The sequence below is a fragment of the Balaenoptera physalus genome (genome assembly GCF_965194825.1).
Source record: "Balaenoptera physalus genome assembly, chromosome: 1".
Classification (NCBI taxonomy): Eukaryota; Metazoa; Chordata; class Mammalia; order Artiodactyla; family Balaenopteridae; genus Balaenoptera; species Balaenoptera physalus.
In genome coordinates, this window is record NC_138882.1 from 2005256 (window position 1) to 2032063 (window position 26808).

The 26808-nt window shown below is 54.9% G+C and overlaps 1 protein-coding gene and 1 long non-coding RNA gene across 3 annotated transcripts; one reads left to right on the forward strand and one right to left on the reverse strand.

Annotated features, from left to right (window-relative positions):
• Positions 1-1123: 1123 nt before the first annotated feature.
• RNPEP (arginyl aminopeptidase) lies at positions 1124-19817 on the reverse strand. 2 transcript variants are annotated; one of them, XM_082413402.1, is made up of 11 exons: positions 19124-19817; positions 15080-15220; positions 14620-14768; positions 10703-10858; positions 9993-10228; positions 8003-8116; positions 7198-7310; positions 6987-7095; positions 5563-5787; positions 2609-2751; positions 1124-1662 (listed from the first exon to the last, which is right to left on the reverse strand). In XM_082413402.1, exons 1-11 carry the CDS (start codon positions 19733-19735, stop codon positions 1504-1506), a joined length of 2157 nt encoding a protein of 718 aa, XP_082269528.1. In that variant the 5' UTR covers positions 19736-19817; the 3' UTR covers positions 1124-1503. The 2 variants fall into 2 exon arrangements, with proteins under 2 accessions (XP_082269528.1, XP_082269529.1); XM_082413403.1 differs by having other exon boundaries at positions 10742-10858; positions 19124-19811.
• A 128-nt stretch (positions 19818-19945) lies between these two features.
• On the forward strand, positions 19946-26347 carry LOC309638011. Its single transcript, XR_014250950.1, has 2 exons — positions 19946-21107; positions 25148-26347. It is a non-coding gene; the product is annotated as an uncharacterized lncRNA (long non-coding RNA).
• The last annotated feature ends 461 nt before the right edge of the window (positions 26348-26808 follow it).

The window sequence follows — 26808 nt, forward strand, 5'->3', positions numbered from 1 at the left end:
TTGTCTCAGGAATCTGCCTCTCGTCCGGTCTCTGACACTGCTGGGTGCCCCGCAGAGCAGAGGGCATTAAGGTCCAGGGTCCCTCCCACGGGCCACGGGTGCGGAGCCGAGCTCTGGGGCAGCAGCTCCCCAGCCCTTCAGGGGCCTCCCCCACAGCCCGAGGCACGCCCTCTACCCTGTCCCTCGCCCTGGAATGTGGGAGAACCGGCTCCAGCTCCAGACGGCTCACGTGCTCCCCGCCAGCCCTCCGAGAGCACCTGGCTGGGAGAGGGCTCTGGAGGGGGCAGGAGGGGCGCTGTCGCAGGCCCACCTGGCGGGACAGCGGGGGACACGGCTCAGGACGCCTGGCTGTGAAGCTGCACTCAGGCTCCTGCTGTGGAAGGGGTCCCGCGGGGCTCCTCGGCGCCCCAGGGTCTGCACAGAACCAGGAAGGACACCGCTGGGCGCAGAGCTGAGCGGCTGGACACCGGGGAGGCGTCTGGCCGGCCCCCAGTAGTCCCCGCCTGTAACAGCAGCCAGGAGCAGCCAGGAGCAGCCAGGAGCAGGCACCGGGGAGGTCTGCCGGAAGGGCCGCCCACCAGGTGCTCCGCGTCCTCGCTCCCACGCTGCAGGGCGTGGTGGGAGGTCTGTGCTGACCGCCTCTCAGCCAGCCACCAGGGAGACCCTGGATCTAGGAAAACAACTTAAAGATCCTGAAATACTTCTGTGCGACCCTCCCCTCGCCCCACACCCCACCCCAAGTCGCTAACCGCCTAGATCCCCACGTGGAAATCACAGCTTAGTGCCGGGTTCTGCACAGACTCTACTACAGACCACGCGGAGCCGGTTACCCAGGACCGGGGAGGGCGAGAGGCTGCAGGAAGAGCACGCCAGCGCGCACTTATTAGCAGCAACGGTGAAGGGGAGGGGGCGTGCACGGAGGGAGGGACGCGGCTCACGTGCAGGGTCTTCCCGAAGAGGCGGCCTCCGTGCCCTCTGCTTTTCACTTGCTCCTGTGGGAACCCCACCTCCTCCAGCCCAGGCTCCTTAACAACAGGGAGCCAGCGTCCTGCTCTGGGTCTCCCCCTGACCTGCTCAGGACAGAGAGCGGGGCCTGGGAGAAGGGATTTCACAGTCACCAAAATACTTTTCACTTAAAAATATTTATTAAAATAATGATTAAACCTGAAAAAGGAATCACCAGAAATCAGCCCTTTGCACAGTACTTCAAGAATCAGCCAAAAAAAAAAAAAAAAGAAAGAAAGAAAAGAGAGAGAGAAAAGAAAATCCTTCCCGCTTTTTCCAAGACCCAGGCGGGGAGGGCGAAGCCTGCCGCCCACCCAGCCCAGAGAGCATGGAGGTTGCTGGTCGCACGACGGGTCCAGAGCCGTCCAGTCAGAGCAGAAGCCCAGAGTCCCAAACACCAAGCCCAGAGAACAGGTTACCCCACGGGGACGTGAACTTGGGAAGCTGATGAGAACTGGAATTGGCGGTCTGCAGACACAGAGGCCACGGCGGGAGCCTCTACCTGCCCAGGGGCGCCACGATCTGCTGGACGTAGTGGACCACATTGCTGTGGAGCTGGGAGGCCGTGGCCGCGAAGGTCTCCTTGGCGAGGGTCTGGGCGGCCTCACTGCCCCCCATCATGGCGTGGTACAGTGGGAGGGTGTACTTCTGCTTCCCCTGCAAGAGACGCACGTGCTCGAGGCCTATCAGCCTGCTCGGTGGTCTGCAGCCCCCAGCCCCTGCCCTGGGCCCATCTGACAGCCTCGTGATCAGGGGCCAAAAGGGATACGGGTATCATTGCTGGAATGGGGGGCTTCCCAGACACGAGGGCTTGTGTTCCAGAATCTTCTTGGCGGCCAAAGATCCACGCTAGGCTAGGTCTTGGTATTCACCCTCCTGGAGATGTCTACACTCAACAGAACCGAGTAGGGGGTTGGCACATGGGAGACTCAAAACTTTCAGAGCTCTAAGTGGTCAGGCACCGAGGCAACAGCTCACAGCAAAGGCTGCAGAACCTAAACCTAAACCAGGGCCCCAGAAGGACCGCCTGCAGCCAAGCAGAAGGAAACCCGCGCCTTCACGTCAGCGCGAGACAGCCACACCTGACACCCAGAGGCTGGGAATCCTTCAGGGGCTCGAGAACCTGCCAGCAGGTACCTGCCAACAGGTGAGGGAGTCTGCTCATGGCTTGTCCACAGCCCGGCTCTGGAATCCTGTGGAATGGTTCATCCTGAGAGCCGTGGGCCCCTCCCCGGCAGGACAGCGCTCCCGGGTGACCTGGGTCCAGCAGGTCTCTGAACCCTCCCAGGTCACCGGCTTCCCCCAGGAGCAGGAGCCTATAATCTCACCTTCACTCACCTTTCCTGGCCTCCGGCCTCCCTCCGAGACCAGCCCCGCTGACACATGACCTTCCCTGCCTCGGGTCAGTGCTGACTGCCTCTTTCCCCGCAGGCCTCCCCGGCTGATCTGCAGGAGCTCCTGGCCCGGGGCTTCTCCCCCAGGGCGGCACCACAGCCTGCTCACAGGACCCCACCAGGCCCTTCACCCCTGCTCCCGAGAGGGCGGTCCGAGAGGCCCTGCCTGCCGTGTGCGCGAGGGGGACAGGCAGGTGGCAGTCACCCACCTGGCTATGCAGGAAATCCCTCACTTTCCAGAAATCCTCCTGGTGGTCGTTCTTGAGGACAATCTGGCCCCATCGCAGCCGTAGCTCCGCGTTCTGGGCATTTGAGATCTTCGGGTACGTCTCTCCAAGTTTTTTCACATTCCCTGGAGAAAAGAAACAGGTCATTAGCGACTTCGCCAGCAGACCATGAGCTGAGGCGGCCATGTGTGTGCCCGAGGCCCTCCAAGGGCGCCAGGAGGAACTCCACGGAGGCTGCCGACCACCCGCTCTTCCTGCTCCTTCAGGCCCGAGATGGTCACGCCTCGTCTTGACTTTGCTGTAATTCCCACGGCTCTTCCTCCAACCTTCCCTTAAGATAGACTTGCTGTGGTCACCCACCTTCCTTCCCGGACTACAGTCTGCGCACCGCCTCAGATATCCCACCGCCAACCTGCTAAACGTCACCTTGCTCTGTTTTTCTGAGTTCACACCCCTTGGTGAATACTACCTCTGGCTAAGCAGCGACAAAGCATGTGTGCTGAAGAGCAGCGGCCCAGCAGGTCCAGACCCCAGCCCCACGTCTACCGGCTGTGGGACCAGTTTGTGCCTCGGGTTCATTCCCCAGTCCCTGGGGTCACAGAGCAGCGACGAGGATTAGATGGCATCATAGCCGGGGGAGCTTAGAAGAATGACCTGAATAAGCTGAGGACTCCACAAGCAGCAGGTTTTATGATTTCCCATCCCCCAGCACTCGTGCGGGCACCTGCATCCCTCTCCCAACGCGCTCCTTGCCCTGGGCTTCTGTCCACCCGCCACCCTCCCTCCCATGCACCGCAGCCACCTGGGACGAGCATCACACGTCTCCCTCCAACCTTGAGCATCGCAAGTCTCCCTGCAACCTTGAGCATCGCGAGTCTCCCTGCAAGCTTGAGCATCGCAAGTCTCCCTGCAACCTTGAGCATCGCGAGTCTCCCTGCCACCTTGAGCATCGCGAGTCTCCCTGCCACCGTGAGCATCGCGAGTCTCCCTGCAACCTTGAGCATCGCGAGTCTCCCTGCAACCTTGAGCATCGCGAGTCTCCCTGCAAGCTTGAGCATCGCGAGTCTCCCTGCAACCTTGAGCATCGCGAGTCTCCCTCCAACCTTGAGCATCGCGAGTCTCCCTGCAACCTTGAGCATCACACGTCTCCCTCCAACCTTGAGCATCGCGAGTCTCCCTCCAACCTTGAGCATCGCGAGTCTCCCTACAAACTTGAGCATCGCGAGTCTCTCTCCAACCTTGAGCACACACGTCTCCCGCAACCTTGAGCATCACGAGTCTCCCTCCAACCTTGAGCATCGCGAGTCTCCCTCCAACCTTGAGCATCGCAAGTCTCCCTGCAACCTTGAGCATCGCGAGTCTCCCTGCAACCTTGAGCATCACACGTCTCCCTGCAAGCTTGGGCATCGCGAGTCTCCCTGCAACCTTGAGCATCGCGAGTCTCCCTGCAACCTTGAGCATCGCGAGTCTCCCTGCAACCTTGAGCATCGCGAGTCTCCCTCCAACCTTGAGCATCGCGAGTCTCCCTCCAACCTTGAGCATCGCGAGTCTCCCTGCAACCTTGAGCATCGCGAGTCTCCCTCCAACCTTGAGCATCGCTAGTCTCCCTCCAACCTTGAGCATCGCGAGTCTCCCTCCAACCTTGAGCATCGCGAGTCTCCCTCCAACCTTGAGCATCGCGAGTCTCCCTCCAACCTTGAGCATCGCGAGTCTCCCTGCAACCTTGAGCATCACACGTCTCCCTCCAACCTTGAGCATCGCGAGTCTCCCTCCAACCTTGAGCATCGTGAGTCTCCCTACAAACTTGAGCATCGCGAGTCTCCCTCCAACCTTGAGCACACACGTCTCCCGCAACCTTGAGCATCACGAGTCTCCCTCCAACCTTGAGCATCGCGAGTCTCCCTCCAACCTTGAGCATCGCAAGTCTCCCTGCAACCTTGAGCATCGCGAGTCTCCCTGCAACCTTGAGCATCACACGTCTCCCTGCAAGCTTGGGCATCGCGAGTCTCCCTGCAACCTTGAGCATCGCGAGTCTCCCTGCAACCTTGAGCATCGCGAGTCTCCCTGCAACCTTGAGCATCGCGAGTCTCCCTGCAACCTTGAGCATCGCGAGTCTCCCTGCAACCTTGAGCATCGCGAGTCTCCCTGCAACCTTGAGCATCGCGAGTCTCCCTCCAACCTTGAGCATCGCTAGTCTCCCTCCAACCTTGAGCATCGCGAGTCTCCCTCCAACCTTGAGCATCGCGAGTCTCCCTCCAACCTTGAGCATCGCGAGTCTCCCTCCAACCTTGAGCATCGCGAGTCTCCCTCCAACCTTGAGCATCGCGAGTCTCCCTGCAACCTTGAGCATCGCGAGTCTCCCTGCAACCTTGAGCATCGCGAGTCTCCCTGCAACCTTGAGCATCGCGAGTCTCCCTGCAACCTTGAGCATCGCGAGTCTCCCTGCAACCTTGAGCATCGCGAGTCTCCCTGCAACCTTGAGCATCGCGAGTCTCCCTCCAACCTTGAGCATCGCGAGTCTCCCTCCAACCTTGAGCATCGCGAGTCTCCCTGCAACCTTGAGCATCGCGAATCTCTCTCCAACCTTGAGCATCACGAGTCTCCCTGCAACCTTGAGCATCGCGAGTCTCCCTGCAACCTTGAGCATCGCGAGTCTCCCTCCAACCTTGAGCATCGCGAGTCTCCCTCCAACCTTGAGCATCGCGAGTCTCCCTCCAACCTTGAGCATCGCTAGTCTCCCTCCAACCTTGAGCATCACGAGTCTCCCTCCAACCTTGAGCATCGCGAGTCTCCCTCCAACCTTGAGCATCGCTAGTCTCCCTCCAACCTTGAGCATCACGAGTCTCCCTCCAACCTTGAGCATCGCGAGTCTCCCTCCAACCTTGAGCATCGCGAGTCTCCCTCCAACCTTGAAGGAACAACCCGCTTTTTCTCACCGGGAGGGAGAGGAGATTTCTGGAGGATCTTATCCAGGAAATAAACCAACTGGTAGGTCTTCCAGGCAGAGATGGACACGGCCTCAATGGCCCTCACGTCCAGCTCCTCGGCCGCCCACAGCTGGGCCAGCTCCTCAGCCGGCCTCATGAGGGAGTCCCCGGGGGAGAGGTCAGGGAGGTAGGGGGGCCAGCCCGGGGTGTTCAGCCAGCGATCAAATTCAAATCCTGTTCGGCAGAAGTGGAGAAGATACCGTCAGACTTCCCCAGCAGCATCACGGCCAATCTGCCCAGGCCGCTCCTGAGACCTCGAGCCTCCGTCCGTCCCAAGCTCTTCCCCCAACACCGGCACCGCTGCCCGGCATGATCACCTGCTCCACAGGGCCCCAGCCAGCGTGAGGCCTAGACACTGTCTCATGGACCTGGCCGCCCCTTTCCACGTGAGCGTGTCCTGTGCTGCAGATCAGCCGTCAGAGCCACATGCACGGACGCGGCCCAGCTCCCACGACCAGAACGGCCGTGCTGATGCTCCCGGGCTCCGGAGCCAGCTGCCTGGGGTCCTGCCCGGCCCCGCCCTCACTAGCTGGGGTCCTGCCCGGCCCCGCCCCTCACTAACTGGGGGTCCTGCCCGGCCCCGCCCCTCACTAACTGGGGGTCCTGCCCGGCCCCGCCCCTCACTAGCTGGGGTCCTGCCCGGCCCCGCCCCTCACTAGCTGGGGTCCTGCCCGGCCCCGCCCCTCACTAGCTGGGGTCCTGCCCGGCCCCGCCCCTCACTAGCTGGGGTCCTGCCCGGCCCCGCCCCTCACTAGCTGGGGTCCTGCCCGGCCCCGCCCCTCACTAGCTGGGGTCCTGCCCGGCCCCGCCCCTCACTAGCTGGGGTCCTGCCCGGCCCCGCCCCTCACTAGCTGGGGTCCTGCCCGGCCCCGCCCCTCACTAGCTGGGGTCCTGCCCGGCCCCGCCCTCACGAGCTGGGGTCCTGCCCGGCCCCGCCCCTCACGAGCTGGCTGGCGAGCTGGCTGGACGGCGCCCAGCACGGAGCAGGAAGTGGGGCCACACCTAACGAGCTGCCTGGCCCGTGACGGGCCGTGCTCGCCGTCTCTTAGGAAGCAGGCCTCTCACGCGCTCCCCAGGCGGGGCCGCTGCCCCATTCCTGCCCTGGGAGCCCCTCGGGGCGGGGGCAGCCTGGGCAGAGCTAAGGGTCTGACTATGTCCAGGGACGGGGAAACCAGAGGACAGAGAGGAGCAGAAGAGCAAAGTGGGGAACGGAGGCCAGCGGGGGAGCGAGCTCCTTCTGTGGGACAGGGCCTGGGCCCCTGGGTCTGCCCCAAAAGCCGCCCCCAGGGGGCGCACCTCAGCCCCCCCCAGGCGCGAGCCAGACCCCACCCTCCACGACCACCTAGAAGCGGTGGGCCGGCTCCTCTGCTCACCCGGGATGGAATCCACCCTCTTTCTCTTCAGCTCAGGGAAATAGTCCAGGAAGAATTCCAGAAAGTCATCAGCTAGGACACTTTGGAACTTAAACTCATCCACGTAGGCCTGTGAGGAGGGAGGGAGGGAGGGAGGAAGGCACGGTCGGTCACCCAGAGCCCCCGGCAGCAGGGCCCCCGCTTGTCTCCCCTCACCTCAGAGCTGATGTACCTTGAGGAAATCGTCAAACTGGTCCTGGTCACCCACCAGGTGGGCCAGGTAGGAGACAAAGCAGAAGCCTTTCTCGTAGGGGGTCTCGTTGTAAGTATCGTCTGGGTCGACACCTGCAGAGAAAGCTCTGGATTCAAAGGGCAGCCACGGAAGAGACCGGAACTCAGCTTCCCAGGAACAGCAAGGCCATGAATGTTCCGGGTCCATCCTGGCCTCTCTCGAGGGGCTTGAAGACGGACCCAATGGGAGGACGAAGAGAGCAGGCTCAGGGGGACCGCAGCTGCCCCCTGCCCGGGGCTCCGTGCTCGGGGGGGTCCTTCCACCCAACGCCTTCCCAGCCCCACGCGTCACCCACACGCGCTGCGCCTGCCCAGACCGGGGCGGGCTGGGTTCTGTGCATGTTCTGGAGTAAACAGAACTGACTGCCCATCTACAGGAAGTTCATGGTCAGAGTCAGAGGCATCGAGGAACACGAGCTTCAACTGCCCAGAAAGGTTTAAGTTAGTCACGTGTGGAACTAAAGAAAAGTCTTAGGAAACAAAAATCCATGACCTCAGAGCAGTCACGAGCTTTCTGGTGCTGGGCCACGCCCTCGGTGGGCTGAGGGTGACCTCGCTCTACAAAGCCCGCGGGGCTGACCTGACCATGGACAAGGGGCGGCAAAGGGACAAGTAAGTGACAGGGACCCAGACACACAGAGCGTCTCGGAGCCGCTCAGAAGCGCCCTGGGGGCTCCTCCTCCCGAGGCGGGACCCAGGGGCGTCCAGCCCGACGGGGGCTGCGCGGTGGTCAGAGGAGCCCCGACCTGGCTCGATCTTCACGCGCAGCTTGTTCAGCGGGTGGTGCTCGCCCGTGATGTCCATGTGCTGCCGAAGCAGAGCCCGCCCGGTGGCGGCTTCCAAGCAGGTGTAGGCGGGTCCTGCGCGACAGGAAAGCGGCTGGCACCCCCCGCGCTGCCCACGAGGCCCCGAAAAGAGGACGGAGGCCCAAAGCCCGGGGGTGGCACTCCCCAGGGACGGCGGGCAGAGGGGGCTACGGCCAGCTGACTCCTCAGCCTCCCTCGCTCACACCTCCCCTCTGACAGTGAGTGACCTTTCCCGTTCAGCGTGTTGTTATCTGTGGAGATGGTAATTTGATCTCCCACGAAAACAGAATCTCTTCATCTGACTGTCCTGCCAGACAAGAGAAACTGTCACCCAAGATTTTTCTAGCATCTGAGTCTCCTTCTGGCTCTAAAGACGACTGAGGGAGGGAATTCCCTGGCGGTCCAGTGGTTAGGACTCCGCGCTTTCACTGCGGAGCGCCCGGGTTCAACCCCTGGTCGGGGAACTAAGATCCCACATGCCGTGGGAAAAAAAGAACAACTACTGAGGGGACAGTGTCGGGGAGGGCCCGGGCGTGTACCAGCCACCGCCGCCGCTCGCGAGATGCTCTGATCGGGGCCAGCGACCCCCCGCCCCCGCCAGCCTCAGTGTCCTCAGGCGCACGGCGCACACGAACAGCTGTGTGCGGGAGTCCTAGCGGCCAGTACACTATTGCTTTACAGACTCTGGATCAAAGTGTAAACTTGGGAAGGAGACAATATATGCTTAAAAAAAAAAAAAAAAAAAAAAAAAAAAAAGCTTTTAAAATGTTCAGGTCTTGAAATTATGTTTCTAGAAATTTATCTTTACTGAAATCATCTGAGATGCACGTGAACCTATGTAAAGATGTTTGTCAGAATATTATTTCATTTGAAAACTGAAAGCAACCTAACAACTGGAGGTTGATTGAATAAATTGTGAAGCCTCCATACTCTGGAGCTGTAGAAGAAAATTTAATGACTTGGGAAAATGTTTAACTTTATTATATTAAAAAAAAAAAGGCAGTTCTAAAACCATGTACAGTCTGATACACACACACACACACACACACACACACACACACACACACACAGAAAAATGTTTGAAAGGATAACCATCGATTATCTCTGAACAGTGAGATTACAGATAAGTATTTTTGTGTGTGCTTTTCCATAGGTGCCAAAATAGATTTTGATCAGAAAAGCACCTGATACACCATGGGTTTTCAATAAGGAGATTGTGTTGATAATGTATTTTATTTTATTTTTTGGCTGTGCTACGCGGCTTACGGGATCTTAGTTCCCTGACCAGGGATCGAACCCATGGCCTCGGCAGTGAAAGCGCAGAGTCCTAACCACTGGCCCGCCAGGGCATTCCCGAGAATGTATTTGAAAAGCACAGCTGGGCTCAATTTGAGGGTCTGCCCTCACCTGCGAAGTGGCTGAGGGACATTTCCTATCCTCTCTGAGTCGCAGTGAACGCACATGTAAAATGGGAATAACAGTATCTCCGTGCAGACGCTGGGAAGGTGGTACGTGAGAGATCTGGCACAAAACAGGTGTTCAGTACAAGGTGATGATGACAGTGATCTGACGACTCGCTCATAAAGCGAACTGGTACCTGGGGGGCCGGCCCGGGCCGCCCTCCCCCGGGTGACGCCGGCTTAGGGAGGACAGTGCACAGGGCAGCTTCAGCCCCAGCGGGAGGCACGTCCACCGCTAGTTCATCCCGCCGCGTGGCATTTTCGAGACTCCCTCTGCCCCCAGCCCCTGCTGATGTGTGACATGCAGTGAGGTGGGCACAGTTACTTACACGTAACTTTGTCTCGAGTTGCCCTCCCTGGCTGTCACGGGCTCCCTGCACTACGCCCTCCTCCCTTCACTCCCAGAAGGAGCCTCGCGGGCCCAGGACCGGAGGCAGGTCCTCGGGGGCAGGTCCTCGGGGGCGGCTCACCAAACAGGACGGTGGAAATCCTCCTCTGGGCGTACATGGTGAAGCCTTCGTTCAGCCAGAACTCCCCCCAGCTGGCGTTGGTGACCAGGTTCCCAAACCAGCTGTGGGCGATCTCGTGGATGATGACGTCGGCCAAGGAGCGGTCCCCCGCCAGCAGGCAGGGGGTGACGAAGGTCAGGCAGGGGTTCTCCATCCCTCCAAATGGGAAGGACGGGGGCATGAAGAGCACGTCGTACCTGCCAGAGGCAGGCTGTCGTGAGGGGCCCAGCTGCATCCCAGCCACTGACGGGGGTGGCGGTACGGGCTAGCGAGCCGGTCCTCAGTCCTGCCCCCGCCCCTGGCTCACCGGGCCTCCCTCTCCCAGGCCCCTCACAGTGGGCATGCGGTGGGCTCCATCACACCCAGCTCCCCAGAGGCCCACGTGGGTCACACAGACCTAACGGAGCCTCTTATCTAGGGGACCTCAAGTCTGAAGATGACAAAGAGAAAATGGGTACGGAGCTGCTTCCAGCAACGGGAAAGGCAAGTCAGCCACGTCCCCGACAGCGCATCCCCACCTCCACCCCGGCAACGTGGGCACGGGCACGCCTCTGTCACCGCCATGCCCGCCCTCCCAGGCCCCTCCTCGGCCACAGCGGAGGAGGCCTGGCGTATCCCCTCCCCCCTGCAACCCCCACGGATCGGGGCGGGAGGGGGGAGGACCGGCTCACTGTAAAAACAGAGACATGAGAGTCCACGCGATACCACACCTTCCCCAAATGTAGGGGCCGAAAAGCTTCTCTCCCGTCGCCAAGAACTCTTCTATGACCCCGTCATACTCGTCCTTGGCAGCTGCGATGAGGCAGGGCTCAGCCCACACCCAGCTCCTGGAGACAAGGGCGCAGAGGAGGCAGCACTGTGCTCAGAGGCCACGGCGGGACCCGTCCTGAAAGCACCTGCACCAACTGGGCTGAGGGCTGGGGGCGCTCCTGCAGGCGACAGGCTCTCCCCCCGCCGAGCCTCAGTCCCCATCTGCAAGGCGCGCGGTAAGGAGACGAGACGGGTGTGAAGGCCCTTCATACGGTGGCTCAGGTAGGAAATGCTGGTGTACCCCCGGAGAGACTAGAAAGGATTCTCACAATCGAATCTTTGGAATTGAAAGAAACTTTAGAGATAAACCAATTCACATTAACGGAAAAGCGGTAACTGTCTTCACTCTTCGGACAGGCAGGCTGATCTACTTGCTTTTAAATGGTCTAGCGAAAAACCCCCACAAATCCACACAAAAGCAAACCTAGTACAGCAACATGGATGGGCAGACAGGTGTTCAACGCATCATTCCTTCAACTTCCTGCAGGAATCTTCAATTATGAAATTTTCACCATAAAAAGATGAGGAAACAGAGGTGAGGGGGGGAAAAAATCAAGAAGATCCAGTCTGAAGGAAAGCCAAGGCTGAGAGGGGATGGGAGGAACCGAGACCGTCCTCGGGATTCAAGGGTGAGCAGACCCCGAGTTGAGGGGCCCTGCAGCCGAAGCCTGTGTCAAGGCCCCTCGACGCTCCACGGAGCGCCCCCTACACGGACATCCTCAGTCGAGGGACAGACGGCCAAGTGGGTGGGTGCGAGGCCAGGACGAAGACAGCTTCCTTTCGGCAGAACTTCGGGGACTGTTCTAGCAGGAGGGGGAGCGGGGCGACCCGCGTTGGGGGTCCCAGCAGCAAACGCAGGAGCCTCGTAGCGGGAAGGGAGCTGCACATGCAGGCGAGGAACCGCCGGGGTCTGGGGTGACCAGAGTCCAAGGTCTGATGGGGGTAGGTTGGGGGTGGGAGAGGCCCCAAGCTCGGGGCACAAAGGGCTTCAGATGCCACGTGACACAGCTGCCCCTGCAGAGCGCAGGGGGCGACACCATCAGACTGTGTCTAGGGAGCTGCGGACACAGGAAACATGCTCAATACGAGAGGGCGTGAGCTTTCCCAGGCACAGCCGGGGGCGAGGACCGAACCGGGGGCACCTGCGCCCAGGGCAGCCAGACCCACAAGGAGCCCAGCGAGGACCGGCCAGGAGGGCCCGGGATCGGGAAGCGGAGGCCAAGGGCACGTCCTCGAGTCCCCGCACCTTCCACGCTGAGCAACGAACGGCCTCTTACCCCACGAGCTTCAGCGAGTTTAGGGGACTGGACTCCAGGGGTGGAGAGGAAAGAGCCAGTTGGCCAGCTGGGGGTGGAGGCCGCAGGTGTGAAGACGGAACTAAACGATGAGGCAAAGCCCAGAGGATGGGGGTGGGGGTGAGTCAACGGGTCAGATGAAGAGATTGGCTTTAACAAAGAAAGGACCTATCGTCGGGGTCCAGACGGACGAATGGGGGGTGAGAGCAGATGGAGGGACCTTGTTCGTGCAGGACACAATCGTACCCGACAGACCAAACATCTCCACAAAGCAGAGCCGAGACCCCGTGCTTGGAGGGAGGGGCCGGCGTCTGAAAGGAAAACTGGAGAGGCAGTTTAAGGGGCGCGAGATGCAAAGGTGAGTAAAGGACGGCTGAGCGCACGGAAACCTCTCAAACGCCTGCATCACCTTTTCTCTCGTTCCAGCTTCTCACCAAGAAACCAGAAATGTGAACGGGTACCACGCACAGCTGCATTATTTTCTGCGTCTCTCAAAAGAGAGAGACGCTGAGTGGAGAAAGGTGCTGAGTGCAGGAAGGGGATGGCAGGAGCCCGGGCCGGATGGATGGGCGGCAGCGGGACAAGCCGGAGGGCCTGGGGTGTGGGCGAGAGATGACCGGTCACCCCCGGGCGGGAGAGAAGTCCCGGGAGAGGCTGCCGGCCGGGGAGCACGCGCGGCCCTTCAGGGCGAGGCGCAGGCACGGCGGGGCGTGGTAGGAGTGAGGCCCCCAGAGGGCGAAGGTCAGCAGGAGGGGCAGAGAATGAAGGCGGGCCGCGCTGCTGGAAGTTTCTGACCCGCCCCGCTCACAGCACGCCCGGGTCCAGGCCTGGGGTGCGGCACAGAGGCCAAGTCCCCAGGCACTACTCTGAGCTGCTCCATCACCAGCCAGGGCACCACAGCTAACAAAGACCTTCAGCCCCGCCCTCAGCGACAACGGGCTAGGCCTCAGACGCCCCCGACATTTCCGAGAGCACACAGATTTCTGTCAAAGAAATCAGGATGCTCTCAGTCAAGCTGGAATCTCATCACCAGGATTCTAGGGGCAAAAAGCACGGGATCTGCAACAGAAACACTTGCATTTGAATTCCAGTTCTACCAACCAGGTGACTGCACAAGGCTCTTTACCAAAGCCACAGTTTCTCACCTGCAAACTGGAGACAGCAATACGTCCCTCAGTGTTGCCTGTAAGGGTTAGAAGGGACCATACATAAGGGGGCCCCTGGGGGTGTCCACCAGTCTCTCCTGCCCAGGCTTTTCCCCCTGCGGTAACGGGGACTAGACGGAAGACCCTCCCACTCGACAGACTCCCGCAAGACCCTCCGACGTGACCCAGGAGGTAAGGACTGTCCACCTGACAGGGGACAGGAGTAAGTCAACAGCTCCAGTAAAACGGGTTCTGTCACCTGGATTAACGTACTGTGTCGTCACTTCAGTACAGAGGGTTCAAAAAACCTCCGTGATCCAGTGTATTTAGAATACACTGTTCTCTCATTTCCCCTTAGTAGCTCCTACTCTTACTAACAGAACCTCAGCAAGAGTAAACACCCTAAAAGATGTTCCTCCCCTTGTCTATTTTCCATGCTCGCAGGTCACCTACCGTCCTGTCCAACAGGAAGGGACCCCTCGTCTCTCAGGGCTGGTGCTGTCCTGAGCGCGTGGCAGAAGCAGATGCCAACGGGGCCCCACCCATCTCTCCCTCTGATCTCACGGCCCTGGCGACACTGCTGAGCCCAGTTGCGAAGCCCGAGGCCTGTAGCCAATCCAGCACCTCCAGGGGCTGAGGGCCCGGCAGAGAGAAGGACAGCACCGGGGCCAGGAAGAGCCACGGCTTCACGTCCAAACCGACCCTCTCACTCCAGGACTATGCTACGCTGGTGGGTAAGATGACAGGCAGGAAAAACCTGTGCTCCTGGTCAAATGTGTTTTTCAGGAAATCTTACAAAATCCTTATTTATCTCCACTAAACCCATCTCACTTCACGGAGGCCCCTCTGCCACCACAGGTCCAGGCCTCTGTGTCCGGAGCAGACACAAGCAGCTTCCCCGGGCCTCTCCAGAGGGAGACAGAGAGATCAAGGCCATATATTTCCAGGAATTAAGTGCCAGAGAAAATGGGGAGATTTGCTACAAAGATAAAAAAGCAAATATAGTAGCAAGAAGGTAATTTAGACCTTAAAGATGCTAATAAAGATCATCTTCTAAAACTGCTGCTGGAGCTCCCATCTCCCTCTGAAGATGGCCCAGGACCGCAGCCACTGCAGGACTGATGGTCTCAGCGCAGACATGGGAGGAAGACGGGAAGGAGGGGGAGGAAAGGGCACATCGTCTGGCCATTCAGGCCGCGCCCTGTGCCACAGAAAGGTCCCAGGCTCGGGAGGCTCCAACGTGACCCCAAGAGCCACCCCAGCAGGTCCGCTCGCTGGTCAGAGGCCTCTGTGCTCAGAGGCTGGTTCAGTCTTGCTTGCGGGGTCTTGGTCTCCTACCTGGGTCCAACTTCAGCCGAAACCAGATCTCCGATGGCCAAAGCTATCAGATAGGACGGGATGGGCTGACACATCCGGAAGAAGAACTTATTTGGACCTCTCTTCTCCCAGGTGTCAGCACTCATCACAGCTGTGAAGCCGTCTGGGACCTGACAAGAGAGAAAGCTTAGGAGATTTCACCTGGACAGAGTCTGCTCTTGATCAGCTAGAAGGGCGGCATGACCAGCAACCTGCATGGTGATGACAGTGGCCTGGGGTCCACCTTGGGAAGCACAGAGGCTTCAAAAAACTGAACTTGTGCTAAACTGATGGGATTTAGCACAGACAAAATTTCTGTAGGTGGAGGAGTTTTTCAGAGGTACCCCCCAATGGATGTAATAATCTACCACCTGAAACATGACCTGATAGAAATGAACTTTTCAATCCCAAGGGCAGGTACATTTGCCCTCAGCCTGCTCACCTCAATAAGAGCGGAGTAGGTGCATTTCACCGCAGGAGTGTCGAAGCAGGGGAAGAAGGCCCGGTTCAGGACAGCCTGACCCTGCGTGTAGACGAAGGGCTTCCTCTTTCCTGCTGTCTGCTCCGGAGCCAACCAGCAAACCTAAGAGGAGGCAAGAACCTTTCGGAACTGACATCCTGCACAAGCCCAGCGCGGCCAGGGCGGAGCTGGCTGGAGGGGAGGCTTGAGGTAATCCTTACGATCCAGCTCAGACCGAGACGCTCTCTCCCCCTGTGTATTTCATCCCCCTGGAGTCCAGGCCAAGGTCTGACGTCCACTTCCCAGGGTGGAAACCACCAAAGGGCCACTCCTCAGTGTGTCCCATGGGCCGTCTCAAGAATTCCTGAGGTGGCCTCCGACCCCCTGGTCCTGCCTCCCTCCTCTGTCCCCCCCGCTGTAGTAACTTCTCACCAAAAAACAAACACTGAAGAAGCTGTTCTTGAACTTGTGATAAAAGACACAGAAAAGCAGAAGCTAATAGCAAGGAGTCTGATTAATGTGTGTTCTCCATCCCTCCAATCTACCCTTTCAGAATAAACGTGTTTTACATCATAGGCACTGGCTATGATTCTTAACTTGTCTTCTGTCAGCCCTTAATCAAGAGCACATTTGAACGATTTTTACAAACCCAAATCCTGCCCACAGCGAAGAGGAGTTCACCTGTAACACAGATGCCACCGCGGGGCGGGGGGGTAGGGAGGGTGTGTCAGCACCACACGCCGAGGAGAGGCTAGAACAGGGTCAGGTGACTCCAGGAGGGTGTCACAGGGGAAGCAAAACTCCCTGGCTGGACCTTCAAAAGTGGGCAGGATTTAGGCGGCAGGAAGGAAGGGAGGAGAGTCCCTCCAGGAGGTGGGCAGCAGCATGAGGACAGCGCGGGGGAGTGCGGCTTCCGGCGGAGGTGGGCGCCCACCCGGCAGCTGTGATGAAGGGCTTTGAGCACAGAGGCACTTGAGACCAATTTATTTCCCCCTGGGAACGAGACTTAAGAACGAGAACATTCCCTGAGGGGTCTCTTGTTCTCTTTTTAATTAATTATTAATTAATCTGGCTGCGTGGGGTCTTAGTTGCAGCATGCGGGCTTCCCTCTAGTTGTGGCGCGTGGGCTTAGTTGCTCTGCGGCGTGTAGGATCTCAGTTCCCCGACCAGGGTTGGAACCCACGCCCCCTGCACTGGAAGGCAGATTCTTAACCACCGGACCACCAGGGAAGTCCTGACCAATTTTTAAGAGGCACAAGGGAGACACAGTGGGATGCTGGGGTTTTCTTTGCTTGAGAGAGAGAGAGAGAGAGAGAGAGAGAGAGAGAGAGAGAGAGTGTGTGTGTGTGTGTGTGTGTGTGTGTGTGTGTGTGTGTGAGTGTGTGTGTGTGTGTGTGTGTGTGTGTGTGTGTGTGTGTGTGTGTGTGTGATGAGTCTCGTTCCAGAGTCCAGTACAGACGGAAGCAGGGGAGAGAGAGGAACGTCCTGGTGCAGAAACCCAACAAGCTCTGCCTCAGCCCGGTGACCGGAGGTCAGCACAGCAGCCATAAATCCCGTCAATACTGTTGCCCTCAATACGACGTTACAAAAACGACACCTTATCTCTGTGAACTTCTGCTCAGTTGTGCTGGGAAACCGAAACTGTTCTAAAAAATAGTCTATGAAAAACAAACAAACCCCCATAACCCCAGTCTAATCATGAGAAAAACGACAAATTCCAATAGAGGGTATCACACTCCTCCAAACTATCAAGGTCACCACAACAGGAACGTCTGAGAAACTGTCACAGCCAAGAGGAGCCAAAGGAGACCTGACAGCGGAACACACAGTGGATTTCTGGATGGGACCCTGGAGCAGAAAAAGACACATTAAAAACTAAGGTTGTGGACTTCCCTGGCGGTCCAGTTGTTATAACTCCGCGCGTCCACTGCAGGGGGCGAGGGTTCCATCCCTGGTTGGGGAACTAGGCTCCCACATGGCATGCCGTGCGGCCAAAAAAATAAAATGAAATAAATTTAAAAAAAAAACAACTAAGGTTGCTGTACACCTGAAACTTACACAACATTGTAAATCAACTATACTCCAATATAAAATAAAAACTAAAAAAACACTAATAATACCTTGTACATGAAAGTTGCTCAATAAATATCAGTTATTATTTTAAAAAAAACTAAGGAAATCTGGAAAAACTATGGACTCCAGTTTATAATAAGGTATCTATACTGTCTCATTAACTGTAACAAATGTATCCAACTTGTAAAACACTAGTAAAGGGTAAACAGTGTGTGTGTGGAAGCGGTTTATGGAGACTGTACTATCTGCTCAGTTTTCCTGGTAACCTAGACATCTATCTATCTATCTATCTATCTATCTATCTATCTATCTATCTATTTGGGCTGTGCCGGGTCTTAGTTGCGGCACACAGGATCTTCATTGTGGCATGCATGTGGGATCTAGTTCCCTGATCAGGGATCGAACCCGGGCCACCTGCATTGGCAGCACGGAGTCTTAGCGACTGGACCACCAGGGAAGTCCTCTACACAGCTTTTTAAAAAATAAATCCTATTAATGAAAACAACTGTAATGAGTTGGCAGTAAGAAGTACCAGGCACAGTATTAGGACTTATATAAAGACAACTCATGTAACGATTGTCAGGTTTAGCTCAATAACACTGACTATCATCCCCTCAACCACAATTCCTTCTCATCATCTTTGCTTGAGCTTTCTTTGGTTCTTGGCTTTGTTTTATTGACATGAAGAGAAGAAAATGAAGGAGGCTGGCAGGACACACGCTATAGAGTCCAAGTCAGGGAGATGCTGCGACCCACGGCGTCCAAGGTGAGAGCCCTCCCTGGGACGGTGGCAATGAGAGGAAGGAACAGGCACAGTGCCACCAGTGGAGACCTTCACAGGGCAAAGGACAGTTCTTCGTCAAGCGTGTATCTCTGCCGCCATGTCTTAAATGAAAGCTATTTAGTTCCGATATTTAATTTGGGGTGCCACTTTTGTTAGGCACATCTAGGAGGGCCTAATTTTTCCAGTTATCCTATTTAATTTCTGCCCCAAACCAGGAACCAAAATATACTAGAGCAACCAAACACATTTCCAGATGGCATACTATCCCTAGAGGTCCCTGGGTTTCTTCTCTGCCTTAGAGGTCAGTCTACATTGTTTTGGACTTTAATTTTTTAAACAAGCTCTATCATAAGAACTTCACCATTTACTTCCCGAATGGTGAAAGATGGAAACAGAACTGCCCTTGGAGCGAGTTCCAACAGCAAAAGGGGAAGTGCAACCAAATAAGCAAGCTTCCGTGGTAGGCAGGCAGCCAGCTGAGACTGGTAGCGCACCCCATCCAAGAAAGGACTGGCAGCCATGCCCGGACATTCACAGATGTGGACACATGACCTTCCCCTTTCTGATCGCCAACATTTGCCGACCCCCGCCCCCCAGTTAAGATTTGAGTCAACCAACAGTGAGAAAGCCAAGTTATTACAAAGCCTGGTACACCCTAATTCTGGTTCTCACTTTTACTCAGATTTTTTTGTTCATCAAATCCAGGACTTCGCAGGAGGAAACACTACTAACTGCCCAGTTTCGAGCTGTTTCAGCCCGAGGCATTAGGTGGGCACCTGGGACAAAGGACTGAGTCAGCAGCGGGTAACCAGCCAGCACTGTCAGGCCACCCTGGAGGACAGCGGATCAGCTCGTCACCAGGGCCCGGCCTAGGCCGAGCGCAGCGACAACCCTAAGTTCTGTTCGTGAACCGTCTGCTGTCCAGCCTGGAGGAGGTGACCTCCTCGGGCAGACGTGGACTAGAGACAGCAGTGCCGGGGGAGGGAAGGGTGGGGGGAGCATCTGGATGAGGATGGGGCGGAGAGATGGGATGGGGGGAAGGGGGGCATGGGGGATCATCTGGACGAGGAGGGGGCGGAGGTATGGGAGGGGAGGTGGGGGGGATGAGGGGGGCGCATCTGCACGAGGAGGGGCGGGAGGAGGGGCTGGCGCGGGGCTGGGACACTCACCCCGGGTCCCTCGCCGACGCGGTAGGTGAGCTGCACCCGCAGGCGCTCGCCGGCGATGCAGGGCTGCGGGAAGCGCACGCACAGGGCCTGGCCGTAGTGCGAGAAGGGCCGCGTACACACCGGCACCGGCTCCGGCTCCGGCTCCGGCTGCCCCGCGTCCGGCCGCTCCCGCCGCAGAGCCGCCGCCGTCACCTCCACGCACGGGTGCGAGTCCAGCCGCAGCTCCGCAGCGCCGCCGGGCTCCAGGCAGCGCAAGTCCAGCACCGCCGAGCCGCTCAGCCCGCGGCTGCCCGGGCCCGGCCCCGGAGGCCCGAACTCGGCCCGCAGGTCCAAGTGCAGGTGCAGCAGCTCGAAGGCGCGGAAGTTGGAGGCCGACGCCACGTCTTCGGCCTGCGCCGCGTGCAACACCCGCCCGCCAGCCCCACGCCCGCTGCCCGCCATGGCTCCGCGCTGCCGCTGCACCGGGCCGCCGCAGTTCCTGCCCCAGCGCGCACGCCCCGCCCCACCGCAGGCCTGGCGCCGCCCCGCCGCTTGTCGTGGTCCCCGGCGCTTCTGCCGCGCACCCGAGTGGGCCCCGACAGGCAGCGCTGGGCTCGCCCCGGCACTCAGCATGGCCACGCCCCAAAGCTCAGACTACGCCCCGCCGTTCGCCATGGCCCCCGTGCACCGGTGCAGGCCCCGCTCCACAGACCACGCCCGGAACCGGCATGACCAAGCCACAAAGCTCAGACCACGCCCCGCCGATTGCCAAGGCCCCGGTACAGCCGCACCCGGACCCTGCCTCCGGCCCCGCCCCACCGTGCAGACCCCGCCCCGGAACGCGGCCGGGCCCCGCCTCTCTTCCTGACTTTTCCCCCACTCCCAGCTCTGCACCGGCGTCTCAGGACTTCCGACAGGCGTGCGGGGGGGGCGTGGGGGGGGGGGGGGGAACAATTTGATCCATCTTGGCCCGAATTCATCCCACTGGGATGTTCCCCAGGCCCTTCTCTACTGAGGTTTCCCGTGTCCTACTCCTCCAGGCAGGCCGCACTGAGCCCTATTGCAAGGGAGGTCGCAAGCTCGGCGCTCGCCCAATTATTAGGGCCGTGTCATCCTGGGCAAACCTCCCCCAAGAAAGGGGACTCTTTCCAAGTCTCCTTGTGCACCTGTAAAACAGGAGGAATTATACTATCTCTCGAGCTACCTGTGAGAGCTCAATCGGAAACAGCACGGGATTCCACACCGATGGGGGTCCTCCCGGGACTCCGGGCGCGCGAGTCCTTTGTCCTTCCGCCAAGGGATGGAGACAAGCACAGCACCTTTAAGGCTGGGCGTCTGCTGTGCCGCTTGTCCCCCCCTCCTGAATGAGACAGCTCTTTGAGCCAGGTACACACACTTCCTGCTGTTTCTCTCCTGTACCAGCGGTTGCAGTCGCCCTTCTGTGACTAGGAGCCACTCGACGATGAGATTTTTACGGATCAGCTAGGAAATGAAATTTTAAGAGACAATGTAGGGAGTTTTTCATAAAAGGAAATAGTATCCTAGTATGTTCTTCCTACTTTTACACTGTTAAAATACATTTTATTTCATGAAATGCTTATAGTAGATATTTTTTAATTCCATATGAGGTCAATGTTAGTTTTCTTTTTTTTTTAACTTACTGGCTAGTGAAATCCAAAAACTTTGGAAAACCACTTTTCTGTGGCATTGAGCACAGTACTTGGTACTTATTAGTCACTCAATATATCTACCCTCAAATTATTCATTCCCTTATGCAATGCGGTTTTGTTGAGCATCTGCATACACCAGCCACCGGGCTGGGTGCTGAGGATACAATTGAAGCAAGCCTGGCACCGCCCCTGTCCTGGTGGTGCTCACGGGCCAGCTCACAATTTAACCTAGAGACAAGGAAAAAGGTCACGACAACTCCATGTGCTGTGCTGTGACCTGGGAAAAACAGGATGCTACGGGAAGCAAGGAGAGACACCAGGCCTGATCTTTCCAGGTAAGTGTTGCAGGAGGAGGAGGGCCTTTTATCCTTTTTTTTTTTTTTTTCATAAATTTATTTATTTATTTATTTTTGGCTGTGTGGGGTCTTCACTGCTGCGCGCGGGCTTTCTCTAGTTGCGGCGAGCAGGGGCTACTCTTCACTGTGGTACGCGGGCTCCTCATTGCGGTGGCTTCTCTTGTTGTGGAGGACGGGCTCTAGGCACACAGGATTCAGTAGTCGTGGCTCGTGGGCTCTAGAGCACAGGCTCAGTAGTTGTGGCATGCGGGCTCTAGAGCACAGGCTCAGTAGTTGTGGCCCACGGGCTTAGTTGCTCTGCAGCATGTGGGATCTTCCCGGACCAGGGCTCAAACCCGTGTCCCCTGCACTGGCAGGCAGATTCTTTTTTTTGATTTATTTATTTTGACTGTGTTGGGTCTTCGTTGCTCCACGGGGGCTTTCTCTAGTTGCGGCGAGCGGGGGCTACTCTTCGTTGCAGTGCGCGGCTCCTGATTGCGGTGGCTTCTCTTGTTGTGGAGCACGGGCTCTAGGTGCGCGGGCTTCACTAGTTGTGGCACGAGGGCTCAGTAGTTGTGGCTCACGGGCTCTAGAGCACAGGCTCAGTAGTTGTGGCACACAGGCTTAGTTGCTCTGTGGCATGTGGGATCTTCCTGGACCAGGGCTCGAACCCATGTCCCCTGCATTGGCAGGCGGATTCTTAACCACTGCACCCCCAGGGAAGTCCCGAGGGCCTTTTATCCTTGGCTGCAGAGTCAAGCATCTGTGGAACTATGCTGCTTCTCCTTTCAGCGTTCACATCTCCCCGGGGATAAGAGCATTCTCATCCCATCCATTCTCCTTCCTTCCTTCCGTTTCTCCTTCCCTCACTTTTGAATGCTTAGAATGCAACGTATCTTGGACATTTTGAATAATGGCTGAAAATCTTCTAGAAATGATGAAAGTGTGATTCTAAGGATTTAAAAGTTACAACAAATTGCAAGCAAAAATATAAAAATAAATCTACACCTAGACATGTTTTAGTTAAACTGAGGAAGACCAAGACATAAAGGTCTTAAGACTACCCAAAGAAAAAAGACAGGTTTCTTATAAAAAAACGACAAATGGAAATTGGACCAAGGGCAGACCTCTCATTAGCAACAAGAGAAGCCAGAAGGCATTATCTTCAAAACACTGAGGAAAAAAACCTGTCAACTTAAAACTGTATACCCAACTAAACTATCATCCAAGAATGAAGGCAAATAAATTTTTTGATGACAAAAATTCAGTGTTCACCATCAACAGACTCCTACTAAAGAACTTCTAAAGGAATTACTTCAAGAAGGAAAATGAGATGAAAAAAGGAATGGTGAGCAAAAAAAGTGGGAAAATTTAAACACTGTATAAAGCAGCAATAATAAATATATATTAATAATGTTTGCATAAGGGAATCAGAATAAAATTAAAATATTAGACTAAATGTATATAAGAACAGGGGGTGATTGAAGTTGAAGCATTCTAAACTCCTTGGATTATCAGGAGGAGAGGGAGAGGGATAAATGTGAGATTTTTTTCTTAAGTATGCATTTTAAGATTTTCAAGAAAATCACTTAAGGAATATAAAATGAATATAACTCACAAGCCAACAAATGGGAAAATATGTAGTATGATTTTTAAAAATCAAGGAAAAAAAAGGAAATGAGCTGGAGAGGATGGTACTTACCCTAGGCTGGAGGAAGCAGAGCTCATAAATACCCAGACGTAAACTACTCGTCAGTGTTCTAGCTCACATACTGGGCATGTACCTAACAGTATAGCCTCAAACTATAGAAAGCAGAAGTTAACAGAATTACAAGGGAAATGGGCAAATCCGCCAACAGAGAGGTTTACGTACCTCCCCCAGCAATTAACAGATCAAACAGACAAAAGTCATACAGACATAAAAGATCTGTACAAAAATGTCACAATCTTGACCTAATCAACACACACCAAACTTTGCACCTAACAATTAGAGAAAACACACAAAACTAACCATAGATAGGCCATGAAAAACTTGCAACAAATAAAAGAATCGATGGCACACAGAACAACATTCCTTTAATCACAATGCAATTAAGTTAAAACCAATGCTGGGAGCCAATTCTCCACGGATCACATGCGCTTCTGCACATCTTGCAGAAATGAGCCGCTGAGTGCCCTTTGTTCTGGACCATCTGGTCGAGGATGCTTGTATAGAGAGCCACTCTGAAAGACAAATGGTGACTTCCTCTGGAGCAAAGGGTATGCTTATCATAATGGTTCTCAACCAGGACCGGTTTTGCCCACTAGGAGATATCTGACAACATCGAGAGACACATTTGGTGGTTACAACTGGGAGAGGAGGTGCTGCTGGCATCCAGTGGGCAGAGGCCAGGGATCCGACATCCTACATTGCACAGGACAGGTCCCCACAACTAATTATCCAGCCCTAAACGTCCACAGTGGTAAGGCTGGTAAACTGGCTTACACCCTTCCAAGACAGAGACAGGGTCTCGCTTTGGAGCAAAGGGAAGTCACGCTCACTATCTAGTATAATAAAGGTAATGTCTCCCTCAGAGGCAAAAGCAGGAATGCTACTGCCCACTATAAAAGCTCAGGGCATAAGGAGCTTTTATATAAAAGCTCCTCTCCTATAATGCCACCCACTACATCCCTAGGCATCCATCTGGATCCACCCATATAATCCTACCCTATGAGAAATGTTAGAGGACGCTCCTGAGACAGAAGGACTATGATATCAGAGAAGAACTTGGGTCCACACAAAGAAAAGAAGGAGTGCTAGAAATGGAATCAGTTTAGATAAAATAAATCTTTTTATTTTTAGCTGCTCTAAAACAGAGGCCAGCAATTTTTTTTCTCTAAAGGGCAAACATGTCAGTTGTGTGCCCTGAGGTCTCTGACGCGGCCGCTTAACTCTGCTGTGTCGTATGAGAGCAGTCGCTCATAAAACGTGAAGACGTGGTATGGCTGTGCACCAATAGAACTGTATTTATGGACACCGAAATCTTCATTTCATGTCATTTCCATGTGCCATGAAACATTTTTCTTCTTTTGATTTTTTTTCAACCCTTAGAAAAATTTTAAATCCATTCTTCACTCACAGGCCTTACAAAAAGAGGCAGCAGGGTAAATTTGGCCCTTGAGCCTTAGGTGGCTGACTTTTTCTCTAAAAGATAAGGTACTGTACAAAGCAAAACCAGCAGCAAAGTACTGTGTGTTCTAAAACTAATGCACCACATGGTGGAGCTGTGACCACGCCGTCACAATCTGCAGACATTTCATATAAGAAAACAGATGGGCTTTCAACAGATGCAGCTGTAACCCACGTGTTCCAACCCTGACTCAGAAATTCACTATTTCAGGCCAATTTCACACAAAGTGTCAGATACTAAGGAAAAAAGGGAGAAGCAGATGGGATCTTTCTGATGAGCATTTCAACCTTGAAACTGAGGAAACCACTCCATTATTCCAGAAAAAGACCTAGGGAAAAATTCCTTCCTGTCTGCTTGTTTCTGCATTTATCTTGGTAATTAAAACAATTTTCATGATTTTACCTTTTATTCTGGGTTCTTGTATACCAAAATTAGTTTTAGAATATGTATTAAACATTTCAAATAGGTATTTTAAGATATTTATTAGAATCTAAACTACCTGGTTTCTATTATTTGCTAAACTTAAAAAAAAAATCAATGTATAACTGATTCATTTTACTGCACACCTGAAACTAACACAACATTGTAAATCAACTATACTCCAATAAAAATTTTTTTTAAATCACATCTTATAAAGCTTATCAATGGATTTCATAAATTTCAATTTTATTAGGAAACGGGTGATAGGTGAACAGGTACACAACGGTAAAGTATTGTAAAGTTAATCATAGAAGCTAGGTGATGGGTATATGTTTGTTCACTGTGAACCTCAACTTTACAGGTTTGATATTTTCATTGAAAAAATGTTGGGGAAAAAGGTGGGGGAGAGAAAACAAAACAAACCGCTCACCATCTCCTCCTGCTGTGCAGAGTGCGACAACAGGACACGGAGAGGGGACGGGAGGCTGCAGGGGCGCTCGAGCTGGTCCTCAGACCACCAGGAACGAGCCCGCTGGATAAACGGGGGCAGGCAGAGGACACAGCACACGAGGACGCTCTTGGGCGGTTATGAAACACCTGTGCCTGGAAACGCAGACGGCACGAGGCTTGCAGTAGAAAATCAGAGGAATGAAGTGTGCTTCCCCCTTCACCTCTCCTCACCGGCCCCCTATCTCCACACTAGACACGTCACGGAGACAGAGCCACTCCGCTCAGGCCAGGCCCCAGCAGGCAGGTGGGCAGCCAGGCTTTGCCCAGAGCAGCAGCTCTCCTAAGTGCGGGACAGAGGAAGGGGGCATCCACCAAGGAGGAGAGGGGCAAGCAGCAGGGAAACAACTGGAAAGGTTTTCGGGGTTTCTACCTGCCGTCCCACATATTGTGGAATTAAATGTCAAGTTCTTCAAAAGGAACTGGTTTTCCGTCTTTTTCAAGCTTCTTCTCTTCCCCCCCACCCCTCCTTCCAGAAAATTCATCTGTAACCAAGGATTGCTTCAGATATGCTGAGTTAACCAATAAAATGGCAAAAACACGCCAGCATCACATACACACACCCGTCAGACTCCGAATTCACAAGAAAGGAACTTACTTTCCAAACCAATACACCATTTAAGAGTTTAGGAGACCTTAAGAAATGTAAAGCATTTTATCTGCGATTCAACATGCCCTCAGCTTTGAACTGTTCTTCTGATAACATCTCCTTACATTTACTCCTGGAAGTCAAAAGAGCTACAGACTGAAAGACAAATCCCAAATACTCACAAATGGCCAATAAGCGCGGTACGTTAGTCACCAGGAGAACGCAAATCAGAACCACAATGAGATACATCACACATACTAGACTGGCTATAATGTATTTATTTAAAGGAAAATAAAAGTGTTGGCAAGGATGTGGAAAAATGGGAACCTTCGTGCACTGCTGGTGGAAATGTCAAATGGTGCAGCGCTGTGGAAAAGTCTGGTGCTTCTTCCAAAAGTTAAACATAGAACTACCACATGCCCCAGCAACGCCACTCCTAGGTCTACACCCAAAGGAACGGAAAGCAGGGACTCAGATATTGTATGCCCATGTTATTCACAAGAGTCACATGGTGTAAACAGCCCAAGTGTCCATCAATGGATGAATGGAGAAATGCGATCTCTGCATACCATGCAATATTACCCAGCCATCGAAAGGCACGAAGTGTTGGTTTATGCTACGCCACAGATGGACCTTAAAACATGATGCTCCATGAAATAAGAGCGACACAGAAGGACGAATATCGTACGGTTCCACTTATACAAGGTACCCAGAATAGGCAAACTCAGAGACAGCAAGTAGACCTGTGGTTACCAGGAGCTGGGGGAAGGCGGGATGGGGAGTTTCTGTTGGTGATGATGAGGAAGTTTTGGGATACACAATGGTGACTGTTACACTATTTAAATTCCACTGAACTGTACACTTACAAATGGTTAAAATGATATGATTTCCTGTATATTTTACCACACAAAGATCGAACCAGCATTAGTAAATTAAATGCTTACTACGTACGTGACACTGGGCCAAAATATGCGCGTGCTCACCACACCCACACGATTTGCTCTCCGTTTCACAC